Source organism: Quercus robur, chromosome 12 (assembly GCF_932294415.1).
Source record: "Quercus robur chromosome 12, dhQueRobu3.1, whole genome shotgun sequence".
Lineage (NCBI taxonomy): Eukaryota > Viridiplantae > Streptophyta > Magnoliopsida > Fagales > Fagaceae > Quercus > Quercus robur.
Window position 1 is genome coordinate 32,485,164 of NC_065545.1, and position 22,174 is coordinate 32,507,337.

Below are 22,174 nucleotides of genomic sequence, written 5' to 3' on the forward strand. Positions count from 1 at the left end.
TGTGTATGAGACAATCATGATAGTTATTAATCTTAAGAAAAGCATGATATTCTTTGTCGATGGGCCAGGGGGAACTAGGAAAACATTTTTGTATCGTACAGTATTAGCAACCTTGAGAAAAGCCGATCACATTGCAATTGCCACAGCTACATCTGGCATAACAACAACATTACTCCCTGGTGGAAGAACAGTGCATTCCAGGTTTAAGATTCTTTTAACTCCCGATGCTTCATCTACTTGCTCAATAAGTAAACAATTAGACTTAGCTGAACTTATTAGATGTGGCACCATAATTATTTGGGATGAAGCCCCATTGGTAAATCAACGTGCATTTGAATCTTTAGATAGAACATTTAAAGATATTATGGAAGTAAATTTACCTTTTGGTGGGAAGGTGCTAATTTTGGGTGGAGACTTTCATCAAGTACTTCCAGTTGTTCCAAAGGATACAAAGGCAGAAATGATTGATGCATGCATAGTCAAGTCCCCATTATGGAAAGATGTCAAAGTGTTACATTTGAAGCAAAATATGAGGTTTGTCAACGATGAAGAGTTTGCTGAGTATATACAACGCATTGGTGATGGGAATGAATCATTTATAATAGATGATTTGATTAAACTATCTCCTTCAATGGTAATGCAATGGGAGGGTTAGTATTCTATATACAACTTGATTGATCAAGTTTTTCCAAGTTTGCAAGAACATGCCAATGATGCAAGATATATGGTTGATAAGGCTTTGCTAACGCTTATAAATGATGATGTTGAACTGCTTAATGCAAAGATAATTTCTCAGTTCCTAGGAGATGAGTTTACGTTACATTCTTTTGATGAGGTAGAAGGAGATACGCAACATCTATATCAATAAGAATTTCTAAATTCTATATCTCCAAAGGGTTTACCACCATATATATTAAGGCTGAAAAAGGGTGCTCCAATTATGTTGTTGCGTAATATAGATCCAAAAGCCGGATTATGTAATGTTACAAGATTGATATACTGTGGAAGTTTTAACAACGTAATAGATGCTGAAATTTTGACTAGACAATATGTGGGTACATGTGTTTTCTTGTCAAGAATCCCTTTGAAGACAAAAGAAAATGTACACCTACCATTTGTAATGATTAGACGACAATTTCCTGTACGTTTGAGTTTTGCAATGACAATAAACAAAGCGCAAGGTCAGACAATTCCAACTGTTGGAATTTATCTTCCTGATCATGACTTTAGCCATGGCCAATTATATGTGGCGTTGTCAAGGGAGTCTCCCAATCCACCACAAAACTATTGGTGCAAAAAGGAACAATACCTAAGGAGGAAGGTGTTCACATAAGAAATATTGTGTATAAAGACGTTTTGTTCCCTTCATCATAGGTATTAATTAAAAATTGGAAAGAACTGTCTTACATATAGATTTATTTTAATAATTTACAAATTTTAATGGTTATGTGGTCTACGTTTTAATATTTTATTTCTTGATATTTTTTATGTATACAATTAGTAACAAGAAGGATGCCCAACTCAAATATGAGGATCGAGTCCACTATGCTAAATAATGGAGTGCATGCTGTTCCTACTGCTCAATGGGAGAATTGGAAGGATGATCAATCAATATTGAACATGGACGCCATTGATAACAAGGTATATTTCTTTTTAATGATATCTTTAATTAGCATCCCTTTCTATTGTTTTATCAAAATTAATATTAAAAATGTCATGCTGCATATGGGTTGGGTTCGAAAATTGCAAAATTATTCTCCTGGTTAGGGATTCACTATTCGAGTTGACAAGAAAGAGCTTTGGAAAGAAGTGAAACGAGTTTTAGAGTCACAAGAATTGGAAAGGTGTGTTACACTATTTTTTAAAATAGGACAATAACTAATTGATAATCTTAATATACAAACAATTTTTTTTCTTCATTTTGAAGTTTTAAGAACAAAGACAAACAACAAATCATTGTCAAGAATAATGAGGTTTCCAACATCCATAAGAATAAAGACAAAGGAAAAAATGAAGGACGATGTGATCTCTAACACTCATGCCAACAAAGACAAATGGAGAATTAAAATAAAGGACAATGTGGTTTCCAACATCCATGAGAAAAAAAAGAAAAGAACAAAAAAAACCAAGGACGATGCAATTTTCAACATGTGGAACAATAAAGACAAACATGAAAAGAGAGTGAAGGACGGTGCAATAGTAAAGCAAGTACAAATCATTACCACATCTACTTAAAAAAAAAAAAAAAAAAAAAAAACTTAATTACATAGTTTGGATATAATTTTTTCTTTTTCTTTTTAAATTTTGGTAATTAAATAATAGTTCTTCAAGTCCCAAGCTGAAGTAGACCATTTCACATACATGGAGCTATGCAATATCATCACAAGGTTAGTTCAAATATTTCATTTCACAAGTTTATGCTTGATGTTTATTGTACTTATCATTATTGTGTACGTTTTAAAGTCTCTATTAAGAACCCAAACACACACATTTTGTATCATAGGTTTATGGCAAATGCTGTTGGAAAGCAATTAGAATGTGGAACAAATAACATTGCTCCAACAACTTCTCCACCGTAGCCAGCATAATATTAATAAGTTCACATATTCCATGTTTCAGATGTAGTGAATTATTTTACAGTTTTACCTGATGTAAATATTTTACTTTTCTACATTGATCCATCAACTTTTCATAATAGCTTTTGTAAAGGTCACCACATGTATTTTATAAGTAGTTTTATTGTTACGATTTCATTATGCATTTTCATTATATGCACTATTTATAAGATTTATTCAATAGATCTTTTTTTCCTCCGCCTATAGGTTAATACTAAATTTAGCATCATCTTCCAATTAATAACATGTTGATTACTAGATAAACAAAATTGGCAAAAATGGATAATAATTACGGAATACTAGCTTCTGAGCATGCGCGTCAGAGGCTTTTCTATTTTTTGGATAAGGGTTAATTTAGAGCATCCATTATAATTTTGGATCACTACATTTTCCAATAACAAAAAAAAAAAAAAAAAAAAAACCCTAAGGGTATGATGAAAAATTATTTCACCACACATAATACTCATCACACCCCTAAGTTTTTTTTTTTTTTTTTTTTTTTTTTTTGTTATTGGAAAATGTAGTGATCCGAAATTATAATGGATGCTCTAAATTAACCCTTATCCAAAAAATAGAAGAGTCTGAGTGCGTACTCAGAGACTAGTTATAAATAAAAGTCCTGTGATTGTTTTTTTAAATTCTGGAATTCTCTATTCCTAAGGGGGTGTGATTGGCATTGGCAGGGCCATAAATAAATTGCTCATGGGTATTGGGTGGAATGATACATTAGTGCTTTTCTTTACTAGGATTAGATAAAATAAAATAAAAACGTTTGTGTGCTCTTCAGGCTAAAGCACATATATCTGATTTATAATTTAATTGTTTGTCATTGTTAAAGAATAAATTGTCTATACGACAGAATGTCTTGCACGCTATATAGAGTGGTTGAATGGGTGACCACAAGTCACTTGGTGGATAATGGTGGCCTATGTAACTAGTTTTGGGGTAGATGGATGGGATAACCTTTTTGTTATTTGCTGGTAAGCTGGGTCCGAAATTCTTTTACTTGTTGCGGCAGGCTAACGACAAAGTCCTAAGCCAAAAAATTCTTATACTGTTTTATCTGTTATCGGAACTTTAGAATCATTTTTCCCATACCTACTTTGGTGGGAGATCGATTTTAGACCACCAAATTTCTAAAATGTTAACTAGCTCTTTGATTCCGATCTTATCTTCACTTATAATATAAAAATACATGTGCAAGCAAGACAAGGACTTATTAGAACATGAAGCCCAAAGTCGGTCATATTAGGAATCTTTGGGTGCAAGAGCAGCCAGCTTATTAATGTGGTGGGCTTGACCATGCCTGATCCGCTATGACAGCTCCCTTTTCAATAGCAATGTCAATAGAGAGCCTGGAAGATCGTTGAAATCAGTTGTGATGTTGATGGTGACAAAGTTGAATTCAGTTTTGCATGCGGGAATCTCGTGCACAGATATATACAAATAGAGTTGACCAAGCAAAGGAGAAGACCAATTAAGCTCATCGTTATTCATTACCACATAAAAGAAACAGGGAGAGAGCTCTCCGGCAACGCTATGATGCCAATACTAAACGAGAAATCACTCTTACACACGGAGAATTTGACACCCCCTTCGGTAGGATTCATCTTTCTCTTTTATTCTCATGTTGAATTCGTAATGAAAATTCTTTTTGATGTTCTACATGTTCAATTCTCGTGGCTCCAGTGTTATTCTTGTGTGGCTACTACAATGACTCTGGTTTTTGTAAATTGAATTTCTCATCACATGTTTCTCTGTCCCCGCTTGTTAATCAATTTATATTGAGAGACAAAAATTGTTTCGAAGTGGTAGGGATTCCCCTTGTGCATCTTAAGTTCCTTTGAATTTGAGTTAACTGATTGGCTGCACAGTAATAGCCAATTCTTCTTTCTGGTTGTACAGCCACTCTATTTTCCTTTGTGCTTTTTGGAGATGGCCAACTTAGCAATTAAATACCCAATTTTATTGTACACATAGCATAGCTGTGTTTATGCTTTTTCATTAGAGATGTTCTAATTTCTATCTATAGTTTCAGGTTGTAGTGCTGACTGCAAACATGGGATGTAAACGTTGTCGGCAAAGAGTCTCCCAAGTTGCTTCTAAAATGACCGGTAAGAAATTTCGTTAATGTTTTATCACATCACATGTCCTGATGTCCAAGGCAAGAAACCAATAAAAGACAACAATTAGTGAGGGATGATGATTTGGCTCCGTCTTGTGGACACCCTGTCCCATTTGTTGGTACAGAGCGTGGGATGATTCTTCAATCTGAACTGGATTTAAATATAATAAAAGTATAAAAAATATATTTAATTTTTTCTAATTTTATATTTATGTTTTATGACTAGAATTTTTTTTTTTTTTGGGAATGATTCTCTTCTTATTTAATTGTTTATTGGACTGGCGGCTTGTAGTGTTGCAACTTGATTTGTAGTATATAATATTTAACGGCTTGTAATAAGATTAATTCTTAATTTGTTTATTAAATAATAGAAAACTGAAAAAGTAGAAAATTATTGGTCTACTCGAGTCGACCTAAAAATATTGGTAGCTACTACTAGCTTGTAGTGTTGAAACTTGATATGCAGTGTATTATGTTTAATAACTTGTAATAAGATTAATTCTTAATTTGTTTATTAAACAATAGTAAAAGACTAAAAGTATGGAAAATTACTGGTCTACTCAAATCCACGAGAAAAAAGAATTTTGGTGGGTGGGTGAAGTAATTCCAAGCATTTGAAAATCTTAAGTGACAAGATTAAGGCAAAGAAATCCCATCCGAAATCGGGTTGAATAAAGACGAGGAAATTTCGGATATACACATTATTTCTCTTATAGCATATGGATATATTGATTCTATATGATTGTGTATCTCACAAATATTGTGAGAATGAATATACATATATGTGATGTGGAGTATGAGATAATTATTGGCAGGACTAAATCTCTTGAAAAATATATTTAATTACTGGCGTTGCAATTAATGTTTAACAATGAAATTAGTACATTTCTTTGATCAATACAATATCTATATAGTTAGCCACTACCCACTAAATCTCCTAAAAAAATATATTTAATTACTGGCCTTGCAATTAATGTTTTACAATGAAATTAGTACATTTCTTTGATCAATGCAATATCTATATAGTTAGCCACTAAATAGGGAAAGAAAAAAGAGAGGAAAAAAGATGTACACATGCTACATATGACAGTAGAAATCTCATTATCAGATATTTAGTTTGAACACTCGGTATGGAGTTTAATGTTTGTTATACACTAATATGCAGGATTAAAAGAGTATACAGTTGATGTGCAAAATAGACAGGTGATTATGAAGGCAGATTTGGGACTTCATTGGAAAGTGGAAAATGATCCCCTTAATAAGAGCGAGATGAACCAAGAGTGTCGTCCATTAACTTACCTTCTCAAAACTTTCAGATCAACTTGCTTTGGCAACCATTTGGCTGATCAAACATAAACGTGTATAGTGTATAGTCTATCATCTAGGTACCATATGCTGAAGAATTTAATTTGTTTACACTATCTGATGGCCATCATAATCTACACCAGAAGCGGTATATGTCAAACTTTTATTAATTCGAAGTTGGAAACTTGGAACTTGTTATTTAGTTTTATAAAATGACTTCAATTAGAGTGAAAAATGACACAATGCATTAAAAGGCTAATGAGCTTTTGCGTGGTTGGGCTGGAAAGTTATTTTATTATTTTCAGCTTCAATAAGGTACATACCTGATTTTATACAATTTTTCAGAACTTGCAATAGGTGATAAAAGTTTTTTTTTCTCACACATTTTAGTATAAAAACTAGTAATGTGATTCACAAGCACCACAATTGTTGGGTTTAGAGAGAATTTTGAGACGACAACATTTCATAACGTTGTGGACAGGTGGCCCAGTTTTAATAAGATCATAACAAAACAAGGCGAAAGAAATGGACAAACAGGCGCATAATTGCAAAAGCCAAAAAAAGTTTCGCCGTTGCCGGGGATCGAACCCGGGTCACCCGCGTGACAGGCGGGAATACTCACCACTATACTACAACGACCCGTTGGTGTCTTAATTGATTCTGTTTAGAATATTATACAGAAAGGAAAAGAGTTATAAATTCGGTAAGAACTTCAGACTTTATGCAGAATCAGTAAAATAAACACTAGAGGCTACTAGAGCAACTGAAACGATAAAGGAGCTCTTGAATTAAAAAAAATTATATTTTAGTTCCCAAATTTGTAAATTATCAGATTCAAATTTAAAGTTTTTTATAAAGAAAAATTTAATTTTTTATTTTGTGCTAAGTGAATTATTGAATGTAAAAATCAAAAAGTCTAAATCCAATTAGATTATAAATTGGATTTCAATTGGAATCTAATTTTTCACCACGTATTCATCTAAATTTTTTATTTTTGTGGCAATTGAATTATTAGGTGTAAAAACCGAAAAATTTAAAACCAATTAAATTCTAAATCATATATATAAGAAACCATTAATTTTTTTTAGAAATGTATGGTTTAAAAAAATGTAAACTGTTGTCATGTATAATTTGAACCTCTTCTAAATTTTTTAATCCTACCCATATATATGCATGAAGCTACACACTAATATTTCTTAATAAATGCATACTCTCTCTTCTTATATGAATAGTAAGACTTACCTTGATATTATATGAGAGAATGAAATAAACATTTATTATGATTCGGAAATATTCTATAGTTATCCTTAAACTTTTAAACCTAAGACCAATTTAATAAATATAATAGTAAAATAATGAAACCGAAAAAGTAGGAACTCTAAATTTTATTAAGAAGACAAGGATGAAAAATCAGGTCTTGGTCTAGGTATCGGCTTTGTTTGGACTTTGCTGAAACAGAGGTCGCCAATAGTGCAGGTGCAGCGGACGTTACGGCGGTGTGGAAGGCTATTTGGCGGCTTCAGGTTCCAAACCGAGTAAAGAACCTTCTGTGGCGAGCCGGGAATAACTCCTTGCCAACTCGGGCCAACCTTGTGAGAAGAAAAGTTCTCGACGATGCGTTATGTCCGGACTGCAAGCTTTACGCAGAGGATACTCTGCATGCGATCTGGTCTTGCCCGAAACTGGTTGATACATGGAAAGTCCACTTTGGTCAACTTCAGGCGACCACTACTCACTGCACATCCTTTCTCGATGTGATTGATAAAGTTTCACTGGAGAAAAATTCTTTCGAGCTTTTCGCAATGACAGCCTCTGCAATTTGGATAAGGCGCAACAAGCTCCGGCTGGGTGAAAAATCAACTCCATTGGGTCAGATTCCGGCTTCAGCTTTCGATGCTCTCAAGAAATTTCATCAGCTACGTCCTACACATACGCAGATACCACGGACAGCTCGGGCAGTACGATGGAGACCACCACCTGAAAATTGTGTCAAGGCGAATTTCGACGGCGCAGTTTTCTCACAGGCTGGACTAGCTGGCATCGGCATTATAATCCGGAATGAACAAGGATAGTTATGGCTGCTCTCTCACAACAAATTCCGCTGCCTGCTTCGGTGGAGATGGTGGAAGTGCTAGCGGCTCGCCAGGCTTTGGTTTTTGCTAAGGAACTCGGGTTTGATAGAGTGGTTGTGGAAGGAGATTCTGCAAACACTATTACTTCTATTAATGGAAGGCTCATGGACCTCTCGGCTATGGGACATGTTCTGTTAGATATCAAAAGCTTAAGTTCTTGTTTTTCTTTTATTTCATTTCAGCATATTAATAGAGAAGGAAATTGTGTGGCTCACAGGCTTGCTAGACAAGCTGCCAATATTCATTTTTTGGTTTGGATGGAGTCTATTCCACCAGACGTTTTTGAGGTGTATCAACTCGATTTATTAAGGATGCAATAATAAGATCTCTACCCAGAGGGGATTTTTCTCAAAAAAAAAAAAAAAAAGTGATATTAAGAGAGACAAATTAAGGTCAAATTTACTTTCTTTCATTTTGTGCAAGTTTTTTTATTTATTTTTTATTTTTATTTTAAAAAGTGTATATTTCCTTATCATTTATAAAAATAAAATAAAATCCAATTGAATCTACCTAAATTGGACTTTTGACATAAATTATCTAAACAAAGCTAGACAACAAATTTTTTAGGGTTTGGTTTACCTCCATTACTTTTTTAACTAGACATGTCCTTTTGTTTAAATATACAATCGAAAATGGTAGTAAGTTTTAATCTCTACCTTATATATAGTTAGTAGGTGATGTGACAGTCTTTTATTAAAATAAAAGGAGATTAATTTTTAAAAAGTACTGGAGATAAGCCAAATCCAATTTTTTAACTTAGAATGTAGTAATACTTTCAAAATCACAATAATATGTAATATAAAATACAACAAAGTGCGTAAATTCACATCCAAATATTCAGAGATACAAACATGTTCCTAGCCAATTTATGTCCAATGACTTTGGGCTTTCAGCGTCAAACAAAAGGGTAAAGTAATTGATCGTCATATCCACAAGCCTAGAACTTCCAGTGTCATTGCATCTTATATGCCCAAATATTTATCATCCTCAACAGATTGTTACGAAACTTATACAACCCAGAAATAAACTTAAGGGGGCCCTCAAATCTACCAACAAAAACAAAATGTCGGTTAAAAATTCTATGATTTGGATAGTTAATAGGATTTTTAAGAGGCCATTACAATGATCCACGACTTAATTTGGACATTCTTCCTCAAAAACAAAAGGGTAAGTTAATTGATCATCATAGCTACAACATCCAATGATGTTAAAGCTCATTATAAACACGAAAATTTTCAATTGAGAAAAATCAAACAACTGAAAAAAAAATTGCTTTACAAATATAAATTTGTATTGATGAATAATGAGTACAATCTCTATTTCAATTCTTTTACAAAATAATATCTTTTGATTCTATTTTCTTTGAGAATTGAATGGTCTTCACAACAAATCTCTAGTTTTGAGCTTATTAGAGATTTATTATTCTTCAACTCTTCTATGCCCTCTATTTATAGTGGTTTCAAAGGATAAGTCCCACTTGGAATTGACCTCCTTGTAGATAATTATCTTAATAGTGATAATGATTAACTATTATCGTTCCAATTTAATTAAGATATTTATTTCTATTTAATTAGAATAATTATCATCAAGATATTCTTCTCTATTTAATTAGGATAAATATCATATTAAATGACACATGTCAACACTTGATTTATCTAATTTAACGACATATTAATTCAGAATTTGTCACTAAATTTTGATATGGCATTTTATGATTGGCTTAAAAATTTTTCCTCTTACAAATGCCCCTCAAGACTTGACCACAATTTTGAGTGTGGAAAGTGGTCAAGTCTCGACAGATTTCATGCTTTGATGCAATTAATTTCAACACCTTTCATATATACATACCTTTTTGCCCCATCTCACAATGATCCCACTGTTGGTTCACTACCCAAGTAGAGATTGTCTAATGTAATAGTAGCCACGTTCACATCCCTTGGCCGATGTATATCAAGACTTAAAAGAGTTCTAATGTTACTCATTCCTAGAGTTCCAATAGAACTAATGGCCTGTTTGGATGGAGGGGGAAGGAGGGGGAGTGGAGAGGAGTAGAGTAGAGTTGACTAAAAATAAGCTAATTTTGTGCTAAATCTACTATACTTTACTCTACTTTCCCTCCCTCTCCCTCAATCCAAACATAACATTAATTTTGGATAAGTACCTTTCATCACTTCAGATCTTTACTCTAAATGGGACACTAACTTAGAGCATTCACAATAGTGGAGCTAAAATTTTAGCTATTTGACACTATAAAAAGTTACTTTATCTATTTTACCTACTCACATGTTGCAGCAGTAGATTTATTTTAGCTTTCAACATAATAAAATAATATAAACATCACAATAAAATAATATATCTACTATAATAAAATAATATATCCATTATAATAAAATAATATGTCCACTACAATAAATAACAATCACAACCACTGCAACCGCTACCGCTGCCACTACCGCCGCCGTCGCTATCGACTCTTCCACCGCTGCCGTCACCACCACTGCAATGATATTTTTTTACCACTTCAATTTTTTTTTTTTTGAGAAAATTTACCACTTCAATTAAATATCCCTTCTTTATTTTTTTCTTTATTATTTTTTATTATCTCTTTCTCTCTCTTCCTCTCTGTCTCTTTCTCTTTCTCTAAACCAAGATGAACCAACAAATGATCAAACTTCCACTATTTCTTCTCAACTTAGCAAACCTACTACCACCTAAACCCCTACATCACAACCCAGCCATAGCCACCTCCAAATCGTCGAGACCCACGTCTTGGCTGAGTCGCACTGCGCGGTCTGCAAGGAACAGTTCCAACTCGAATCCGAGGCTCGCAAAATGCCTTGCCTGGTTTGCCGGCACAAGTTGCCAAGCAAGCGAGAGCGAAGCCGAAACAAGAGCGAGGCTTAGATTGCGATTGAGGCGGAGGAGACGGTGGGATTGACAATTTGGAGGTTACTAGGAGGTGGGTTTGTGGGTTGTGCTATGGGTTTGTGATCTTTCTCTCTACTCTAATCGATCTGCCATGGGTTTGTGATTTTTCTCTCTACTCTAACCAATCTACCATGGGTTTGTGTTTTGTGGTGGTTGTATGGAATTTGGACCGGCGTTGTTTCGATCTTTCTCTCTACTCTATCTCTGTGGGTTTGTGTTTGTGTTTTGTGGTGTTTTGTGATGTGGGTTTAGTGGATCAGCGTTGTTGGTGGTCCGATCTGGTGTTTTTCTGGTGGTTGGGTGTCTGATTCGGTGGGTTTTATATGGATTTTATGAGCACCACCATTGGCGAGCTAGTCGGTGAAGTAGAGAGGAGATGAGGGATGCCGGAGAGAGAGAAAGAAAGAAAAAGAGAAAATATTATTTTAATGAGAGAAGAGAGAGAAGTTTAATAATATATATGTATATATATATATATTTTTTTTTGGCTTCTTGCTTCAGTGCACATCCATAAATAGCTGTGCACGGTAGCTAGAAACTAAAAATTTTTACCTTTAGCTCCACTGCTGTAGTGTGGATTTTTGTGTTTTGGTGGAGCTAAAATTACTATATAACTATTTAGTACTACCGCTGTGGGTGCTCATATAATGCTTTATAGAGTAATGACTCCTCACAACAGTGAACAACATGGATTGCTAGATTCCATGATCAGATAAAGGAGAAATCTCTTGATAATTTCGATTTCCTTTCCTAGCTAAATTGGTATTTGACTAGATATCATCAAACATTCTCATGCCAATATGACTCCACGAAGAGGACTTCTTTTCCTAGTCAAACTATGACTAGATGACTTCGAAAAGGTGTTAGAGAGAACTTTAAAAAGCTTAATATCAATCAGCCAACGTCCCAGCTATATAAGGACTAAGACTCTATCCTTTGGAGAAGGCCCAACTTGCAATGATGATTATTTTTAAATTCTTATCTTCGTATCTTTTTATGACAAGTAGGAGTTAATGTCTGTTGCAACTAAAAATTACTTAAAAGAGTTTAATTCCAAGTAGGACAGTGGAACTCACAATGCCTTATCCCTTCCATCAGATACAAGAATTCTCCTTCATTCTGACTTCTTTTCCTGGCCAATCCGGTCTTGACTAGATGAGTTTTAGTTGCAATTAAACTCTCTCTGACCAGCACTATAAAAGGGCAGCCCCAGCCGCACATAGTTCACAATTTTCCTCGCATAGTGCATAAGTTCGGACATCTCAAGAAAAAAAAATCTTGAAGAAGGCATAGGATTTTTTTTTCTTCCTTTCTCAGTCAGGTAGCAAGGTATGATCTCTTTCTTTTTTATTTTTTTTATATTTTTTATATTTATATTTATTTTTATTGTAACCTCGTGTATATTTTTTGTAAACTGTGCTCATGACTTTTTTTCTTCTTGTAGTATCCGGCTTCACAATTTTCATTGTTTCTAAAGAACCTTGCACCAAGTTTCACAAGACCATCGATCGCAACTGTGTCAAATTTTGCACAAGCTCGATTATAGAACCCCTCTTCGAGAGGTACATTCTTGTACTCAATCTTTTTATTTATTTATTTATTTTTTATGTAATATTTTCTTTTTGCATGTTTATGACTTTCTCTTGACATACTTACTTGAGATGCAGGGTTTGGTGGTTTATCCATCTCTCTCAAGTATTAAGATTTGAAAGTACTCACTTGAGATGCGAGACTCGGTTTATCCATCTCTCTTAAGTGTGTAATTTTTTTTTTTTTTGGTTTCTTTAGAAATAATTGTGAAAACTGACTTTTGCTTCTTTTCCTCTTTTTTTTTAGCATGTCCAAACCTTTTTCTTTGAAGATTCACATATTGGCGAAGAGCCAACCCTATTCATTTATTTGGAGAAAGACAACAAAGAAGTGAAGCCTACAACTCTAATCACCCATCCTCCCATTATTGGGGATTTTTCACCAAAATGGGATTGTGATATAAGTCCACCTAACTTGCCGCATTTGTCACAAGCTGCTCCCCAAAATATTGATGCAAGTGCGACACTTCTACATGCTTCCCACCACACAAACATTGCGAGTAAGAGACCATACCCATCTCTAGGACGAGAAATAATTGCAAGTCGAACCAACTGGGAGTACTCCTTCAACGTGAATGGAAGAATTTCCTTTATTCCATTATATTGGGAAAGGTTGGAAGATGTACTCAGTTGATGCAAGGGACTCCTTAATGATGCCAACCTTAGTGAAGCTGTTTTCGCTTCCTTATTCATGTATGATTACAATGAACATCTTGTGAAAGCATTTTGTGAATGTTGGAGTCCAATGACAAATACTTTGCATACTTTGGTTGGAGAAATTTCTATTACAATGTGGGATTTGCATAAGCTTGGTGGGCTTCCAATTAGAGGACTTTTTTATGATGAAGTGCTCCTCATTGCAAAGAAGAATGAGCAACAAAATATTTGTCATTGGACTCCAACATTCACAAAATGCTTTCACAAGATGTTCATTGTAATCATATGTGAACAAGGGAGTGAAAATAGCTTCACTAAGGTTGGCATCATTAAGGAGTCCCTTGCATTGACTAAGCACATCTTCCAACCATTCCTAATATAATGGAATAAAGGAAATTCCTCCATTCACGTTAAAGAGTACTCCCAATTGGTTCGACCCGTGATTATTTCTCGTCCCAGAGATGGGTATGGTCTCATACTCGCAATGTTTGTGTGGTGGGAAGCGAGTAGAAGTGTTGCACTTGCATCAATATTTTGGGGAGAAGCTTGTGACCATTGCAGCAAGTTAGGTGGACATATATCATAGTACCATTTTGGTGAAAACTTTCCAATAATGGGAGGATGGGTGATTATAGTTGTAGGCTTCGCTTCTTTGTTGTCTTTCTCCGAATAAATGAATAGGGTCGGTTTGTAACGACCCAAGGAAAAACGCTAGCCACATCTGCGCTATACCTCAAAAGGACTAGCTACAATTGAGGCTCCTTGTAGTTGTTAATAAAGTCCAGATCTACCCAGTAAATACCCGATGTGGGACTCATCACACACTTACACACATCACACAATCAATCAAATTGGGGCATTACAATCTCCCCCACTTAAATCCCTAACGTCCTCGTTAGGGCCTATTTTGTGGGGTAGTGTCTCCAAGCCCACACGGGGTTACCGAGCCGGCTCTGATACCATATGTAACGACCCAAGGAAAAACGCTAGCCACATCTGCGCTATACCTCAAAAGGACTAGTCACAATTGAGGCTCCTTGTAGTTGTTAATAAAGCCCAGATCTACCCAGTAAATACCTGATGTGAGACTCATCACACACTCACACACATCACACAATCAATCAAATTGGGGCATCACACGGTTCGTCACCAATATATGAATCTTCGAAGAAAAAGGTTTGGACACGCTAAAAAAAGAAGAGGAAAAGAAGCGAAAGTCAGTTTTCACAATTATTTCTATAAAGAAAGAAAAAAAAAAAAGAAGAAGAAGAAAAAATCTACACACTTGAGAGAGACGGATAAACCAAATCCCACATCTCAAGTGAGTACTTTCAAAAAAAATCACACACTTGAGAGAGATGGATAAACTAAATCCCACATCTCAAGTGAGCACTTTCAAAAAATACTAAGTTGCCTACGTACCCCTTGAAAGGGATCAAGTTACCACATAGTTCAAAGGGTTTTTTTGGTTTGAGACGTGACTGAACTTAGTACAAAATACTAAGCTGCGTACGTACCCCTTGAAAGGGATCCACTCATCACGTAGTTCAAAGGGTTTTTTGATTTAAGACGTGACTGAACTTAGTACAAAATACTAAGCTACCTATGTACCCCTTGAGAGGGATCAAGTCACCATGTAGTTTAAAGGTTTTTTTTTTGCTCTAACTTTTGTCTAGGCTGCATTTTTAAAGGTTTTCAACCTAACGAGCTTTTAATACCCTAATTTTTGCCTAGGTTTCCTTTTAAAAGGTTTTCAACCTAGCGGGCTTTTTTTAGGGGGGAAAAAAAATTTATGAACACTTTCAAAAGTAATGGGAGAACATCATGTACTTTTTAAGTGTTGAAGTAGGTAGTTTTAGGTTCTTACCAAGGAGCATTTCAAACTTCAAGCATAGTAACGTTTCAAGAATTTGTTGTTGATAGGGCCAATTCTCAAACCATCTTCAGCAACCAACTTGTATGTGCCATTGTATAGGCTTCTTGAACAACATATGGTTCATCCCATTTTGACACAAACTTATTCTTGGTGCGATGAGTGATGATGATGGGTCTTCGCACAGCAAGAACCAAATCTCCAACTTGGAAAGATCAAGGACGAACTTTTTTATTGAAAGTCCTAGAAATGCGAGCTTGATAACAATCAAGGCATTGTTGTGCCTCAAGCATTTTTTTCATCAAAAAAAAGCTTCTAATTCTTCAAGTTATAGACGAACATTGTCCTCATTAGAGAGGCCTTCTTGAATGGCAATTCTTAATGAAGGGATTTGGCATTCAAGTGGTAAAACAACATCTACCCCATAACCAAAAGAGTTTGGTGTGTCTTGGGTAGGTGTTCAATATGTTGTGCGATACGCCCACAAAGCTTCTTCAACTATTTCATGCCAATCTCTTTTTGACTTCCCTACAACTTTCTTGAGTAGATTGCATAGAGTTTTGTTAAAGGCTTTTGCAAGACCATTAGCTGGAGCATTATACATAGAGAAGTTATGTTGCTTAAAACCAAAGTAATTGCAAAGCTTGTCCATCGACTTGTTGTAGAATTCTTTCCTACTATAAGTGATTGTGTAACAAGGTACACCATATTTGAAGATGATGTTTCTTTTGATGAAGTTCACAACAGTTTCTTTCTTCACTTCTCGAAATACAATAGCTTCAGCCCATTTGAATAAATAATCTGTTGCAGACATGATATATGAATGTCCACCAGAGGACTTTGGAGTCAATGGTCCAACCACATCTATTCCCCAAGCATCAAATGGCCATGAAGCTACGGTAGGATGCAAGGGTTTTGGAGGTTGATAAATGAAATTTGCATGAAATTGGCATGCTGAATATCTTTTTGCATAATCCATACAACCTTTGATCATAGTGGGCCAATAATAACCCTTCCGCTTAATTTGAAAATGAAATTTGGGACCAGATTAGTGAGCACTACAAATCCTTGAATGAACTTCTTCAAGTGCCTTGGTAGCTTCTTTATCATCCAAGTAATGAAGGGGAAGGTCATCAAGTCTTTGAAGGTGCAGGGAGTTACCACCAAGTCTTTGAACATGAAAGGCAGCACTACTTGGATTAGGTTCGAAGATTGTTCTTCTTCCTCATAATTTGTTGAAATTACTGAAACATTAGCTTTTCAGATCGGAATATGAACAGGATTTGGTGGAGTGTATCCAATTCCAACCTTAGAACTTGTTACACCGAAACCTTTGGCCTTCGACACCATATATTCTTCTTTTACAGAGGCTTTAGGGATGAGCATACCCAAACCACTCAACTTCTCATGGTCATAACTTGCTTTAGCCATGAGTCTATATGCATTAGGGTCAAAACCCTCTTTGGTTTGTTTGGTGGGCAAAGTCCCATGCTCAACAATCGGTCCTTGGGATGGTCTTGTGAACCTTTTCAATGGTTGGCTTGAGATTCTTGATTTTGTGATTTTAGCAACTAGAAGAGTTAGTCCTTGTAGATCTTCCAATACTGACTTTTCATTTCTTGAAAATGGGAGTTGACCCTCTTTTCTTTTGGTGACTAGGATATAGTATAACACAGGAGCTACCTTAGTTACTTTAGAAGCATGATGCTTCTCTCTTTTATGGAAGTCTTTATTTGCTTGGTTTCATTCCTCTCAATTGGAGAGTCAGTCCTTGAAGTTTTAGAGTGGAGGTTTACTTCTTTGTTAGATGGTGAAGCAACAACTTGTGCTTCTTCTAGCGTATCATCTTCCAAGTAAATTTTGCATTAACAAAATGTGATTCAGCTATAGTAAAGGGCTTGTGATCAGCTACTATCTTTTTAACTTGTCCATCTTGGAAATATTTAAGGCATTGGTGATATGTAGATGGCACAACACCATACTCATGTAACTATGGTCTTCCTATAAGCAGTTTGTAAGTGGTCTTGGCATCAATGACATGGAAGAGTGCACTTGATTCCATTTCACCAATAAGCATATGAAGCCTAATCTTCCCAATAACTCTTTGTCCACCTTGATTAAAGCCTTGAATCATCAATTTACTGGGAAGTAGTTCATCCAAGGAGATTCTAAGCTCTTTCAATATTTTGAGTGGCAGAATGTTGACTGTAGATCCACCATCAATAAGGATACGATTGACTTTTTGTTCTCGAATGTAGCCAGTCACAAATAAGGGATGATTGTGAATCTTGGATCCCAACAAACGATCATCATCAGTGAAAATGATTGAAGACCAATATGCTTTATACACAATAACTCGTTCTGTTTCTTCCTCACTACTGAAGATTCTTCTTCACCACTCACTTGATAGCATGTAAGAGATGAAAAGATATAATCCTCGTGAAATGGTACTGGGGAGAAAGGTACTTTCACCTCAATAGGCTCAAATGAACCAAATTGAATAGTGAGAAAAGTAGAAATAGTTGTTGAGGCTACCATGGCTAGATTGGCAGTCGCAACTTCATCATCAAATGTGATCTTTCCTTGACCGGCTAGCTCCATGATTTTATCTTTCAACACAAAGCATTGCTCTATAGGTTGGCCTATGAGGTGATGATACTTGCAATACTTAGGGTCTTTCGTTTTGTCAGCCTCTTTAGGACGTTTCATCTCTGGTAGCTCAATCAACTTCAACTTAAGTAAATGATCCAACATCTTGGAGATATTGGAATTAGGGAATGGATATTGCTTTTCTTGCATCTCTTGTAACGTTGGTCTTCTTCTTCTCTTATCTTGAGTGATAGTAGATGTTTGTTCTTTCTTCTTGGGCTTAACTGGAACTTTAAGAGGAGCAGTAGTTATAATCAAAGATTGCTTGTTTTCTGGTTTAGGAGGGAATTTGCCCCCTTTGCAAGTATCTTGTCTTTCTCTCCCTTTGCGGGGTTCTTGAACAGGCGGGCCTTGGTGACCATTGGAAGCAATACTAAGCTCCATGTCATGGGCGCATGTTGCTAATTCTTCAAATGTTTTAGGCTTTTTTCCTTGAAGGATATAACTTATAGCCCAATTCATTCCTTGAATACACATCTCAATTGCAGATGCCTCAAATAATTGATCCTTGCAATTAAGACTAAGGTTTCTCTACTGTTGAATGTAATCAATGACAGGCTCTTCTTTCCACTGCTTTGAATTGGTGAGCTCTATCATACTAACAGTACGTCGAGTACCACAGAAACGGTTTAGGAATTCTCTTTCCATTTGATTCCAACTATCAATAGAGCCAGGCGCTAGATCAGTATACCAATCAAACGCATTTCCTTTCAAAGAGCGAACAAATTGCTTGACCATGAGATCCCCATAAGTACCGGCATTGTTACAAGTTCCCAAGAAATGAGCTACATGCTGCTCTGGATTGCCTTTACCTTCAAACTGTTGAAACTTTGGTGGTTAATAGTTTTAAGGCATCCTCAAGAGATCTATCCTTTGAGTGTATGGTTTGGCATAGGCAATGGATGATTAACTTCCACCCCCAACTTGGTCTTTGATAGCTTCCTTGATTAACTCATTGAGCTGGTCAGAAGTGATAGACCCATTTGCAGAGAGTTTGAGATCCTTTGTTGAACTCTTGAGTTTTTCATTATGGGTTTGTTTTGGCTTAAAGATTTCATTTTCATGATTTAGTCCAAATGTATTCCCCATCTTATCCATCAAGAAAGTTATTTGTGTGTCCGTCAATGCTTCCCTTTCTTTCATGGCCTTCATTAGCTCTTCTAAAGTCTGGGCTACTTATTCATCCAGAGATGTTGCGTTAGTCATCATGACTGGCATGGTGAATGAACTAATAGAGTGAGGGGATTCCCTAAGCTTGGAAGTAGGAATATTTTCTAAAAACGAGAACTCAGAGCCATCAAGTGATTCATTCTCTTCTTCTACAATTGGAACTTCTTGGATTGGTTCTGGTGACAAAGCTAGTTAAGACAACATTTCTTTGACGAGGCTAGCTATATCTTTGCTTGCCCCTTGAGTAGATGATTTGTGACTTCTGGGTTTCAGAAGTGTTGAAAACAGGCAAGGATTGGGGTATGGGTGTTGTTTAAGCATAGACTTTTGCAAGGGCTATTACCCTTCCCCTTGTCATGGGTCCAGTATAGGGAGTATCGAAACTTGATGAAGAGTTTGAATCAATTGTAGGATCAACTTCACTTGTTCCAAAAAGAGGATTGTTGATTTTAGTCTTCTTTGAAGTCATAGGGCTTCAAAAGATATGACAAGTTGATGAAGAAGGGATGAGAGGTAGAGATGGTCCCACTGGGCGTGTCAGAAATTTGTAAACACAAAATTTCTAATTGTGGAAAATCAAACAACTGAAAAAAAATTTGCTTTGCAAATGTAAATTTTTATTGATGAATAATGAGTACAATCTCTATTTCAATTCTTTTACAAAAGAATACCCCCTGATTCTATCTTCTTTGAACTTGACTTGAACAAGAAATCTTCTTAATTTTGGTTCGAAGATGAATTGAATGGTCTTCACAACAAATCTCTAGCTTTGAGCTTATTAGAGATTTATTGTTCTTCAAGTCTTCGAATGTGAAGGCTTTTAAATGGAAGTTCTTCGGGACTTTAGAGGCTTGATTCGTTGAGCTTCAAAGATTTGGGGTTTGTTGAAGTTTATGGAGGCTTTTCAGCTTAATTCCAATAGAACTTCAAAGAACTTTGAATTTTCTTCGTGTGTTCTTAAGGCAAAATTTCTTCAAAGTTTTGACGTCTTAGAAAAATTGTGTCGAATGAGAGGAGGTATGCCCTCTATTTATAGTGGTTTCAAAGGATAAGTCCCACTTGAGATTGACCTCCTTGTAGATAATTATCTCTATTTATTTATTTATTTTAATAGTGATAATGATTAACTATTATCATTCCAATTTAATTGAGATATTTATCTCTATTTAATTAGAATAATTATCATCAAGATATTCATCTCTATTTAATTAGGATAAATATCATCTTAAATGACACATGTTAACACTTGATTTATCTAATTTAATGACATATTAATTTAGAATTTGTCACTAAATTTTTATGTGTCATTTTATGATTGGCTTAAAATTTTTGCCTCCTACACTCATGCCCAATGTTTTCCATCATAAGTAGATTGTTAATTTCTGAATTTTATTTTATTTTATTTCTAAAAAAATTACTATCTGAAAGAATTTAAAAAAAAAAAATCTAGAGAATTCCATTAAAATTTCAATTTAATTCAAAGTCAAAACAACTTCAGCACCGTTTGTAGTTCGAAGACTGTTTTATTATTAGGTTACATATAGTAAAAGTAGTAAATACTTTTATTCATAATTCAAAGACTGCACCAAGATATTCAATTTTCAAATAGATATCATTTCCCATTCGATTGTTCTCCTCATCAAAAAGGTTACACAAAATTCATCACATACGTTATAAAAAACTTCAGAGACATATACTAAAGAAAAATTGAGAGAGTGACAAGGATTAAAAAGAGAAATAAACCCATATATGGATACAAAGAAAATAGATTCATGTAATATCCATATGGCAATAACATACTTCAAATCTGTTGTCCATAGATTCAGCCAAAAAAAAAAAAAAAAAAAAAATCTGTTGTCCAGAGATTGCAAAACAAGCATGCATTGCCATTTCAGTAATCCCCACATATCCCAAAACAGAAAAAGACAGGAAAAAAAAAAATTGTAAGCATAATTAGCACTAAATAAAACCCACTTGCATGTCATTTCAATCTTCACCTATTTTGTGTAATTAATCAACATCCTCAAAACCCCATAGTTCACTTCAGATATCAGAGGGTCCGAAGCTACCATCATAGGTCCTGCCACTCTCCACCTGATTAGAATCCATCCCAGCTTCACCGGCAAACAAAACACTATCATCTTTCACGCGACCACTCACCGTTTCCTTAGTGACTCCAGGCATGTCCACCCACACATAAAAGCCGGCGTTCACCTTTGTAGCTCCAAATGAATTTATGGGCCCTTTGGTTTAATTTGGAATGGGTGTAAGAGTGTATATAAAACTCCTGGCTCTTCTAGACCCCAGAGAAACGCAAAAAATTATTGTTATTAAATGCAAAACTGACAAATGAAACCAAAGAAGAAAAAAAAGAAAAAGTCTTGTGCCACATAAAGTGACACAAAAAAGCCACAACTCGCCTATATGGTGAGTTGTGATTGGTGGAGGGGTGTCCCACCATCACTTCTTTACCAACCACAACTCGTTACATAGGAAAGTTATGACTTTTTTTGTGCCATTTATTTGGCACTAAAAAAAAAAAAAAAAAAAGCCACTAAAATAGATCACAGCAACATATAAATGGAAGTGTATGAAGCCTGATAAGACCATATTAATGAAAAGGGAACTAAATTTACCATCAGAACATCATCCGTTGTAGTCTAGTTGGTCAGGATACTCGGCTCTCACCCGAGAGACCCGGGTTCAAGTCCCGGCAACGGAAAATTTTTTTATTCTCAACACAAAAAAAAAAAAAAAATTACCATCAGAAACTTCATCCGATGTACCAACGAGTGTCCACAACAGGACCATAACAGCAACGAATTGCATTCTTATTTTTTCTTGTTAAACAAACAAGTAATACAATACAAGAATATCTATTACTAACATATTACTCGTGAATTTAAACATAAACTTATAAAAAGTGAACGGAGAACTAATATAATTTTTAATATGATCATGACCTTTGACGATCTCATCCTCAGCACACCGTTGATCAAATTGGCTTGAAGTTGTGTGACTTGACAACAGCGACAAGGCGGTCCAAAAAAACCTCTATACTTCCTTTCCTGATCGTACTCCCATTCTTTGGGTGCTGAGCCTCCAAAATATACAAAGTTGTAAGTGTAATG

The 22,174-nt window shown here is 35.3% G+C and overlaps 1 protein-coding gene and 2 non-coding genes across 4 annotated transcripts; 2 read left to right on the forward strand and 1 right to left on the reverse strand.

Moving 5' to 3' along the window:
* The first annotated feature begins 3,564 nt into the window (after positions 1-3,564).
* Positions 3,565-6,401, forward strand: LOC126709868 (uncharacterized). Of its 2 annotated transcripts, none has more exons than XM_050410232.1 (3): positions 3,565-4,214; positions 4,654-4,729; positions 5,906-6,401. In XM_050410232.1, the coding sequence occupies exons 1-3, from the start codon at positions 4,155-4,157 to the stop codon at positions 6,094-6,096; spliced, it is 327 nt and encodes a 108-aa protein (XP_050266189.1). In that variant the 5' UTR covers positions 3,565-4,154; the 3' UTR covers positions 6,097-6,401. The 2 variants fall into 2 exon arrangements, with proteins under 2 accessions (XP_050266189.1, XP_050266188.1); XM_050410231.1 differs by having other exon boundaries at positions 3,578-4,214; positions 4,648-4,729.
* A 211-nt stretch (positions 6,402-6,612) lies between these two features.
* Positions 6,613-6,684, reverse strand: TRNAD-GUC (transfer RNA aspartic acid (anticodon GUC)). Its single transcript has one exon. It is a non-coding gene; the product is annotated as a tRNA-Asp (tRNA).
* A 15,008-nt stretch (positions 6,685-21,692) lies between these two features.
* Positions 21,693-21,765, forward strand: TRNAE-CUC (transfer RNA glutamic acid (anticodon CUC)). Its single transcript has one exon. It is a non-coding gene; the product is annotated as a tRNA-Glu (tRNA).
* Positions 21,766-22,174: the final 409 nt, after the last annotated feature.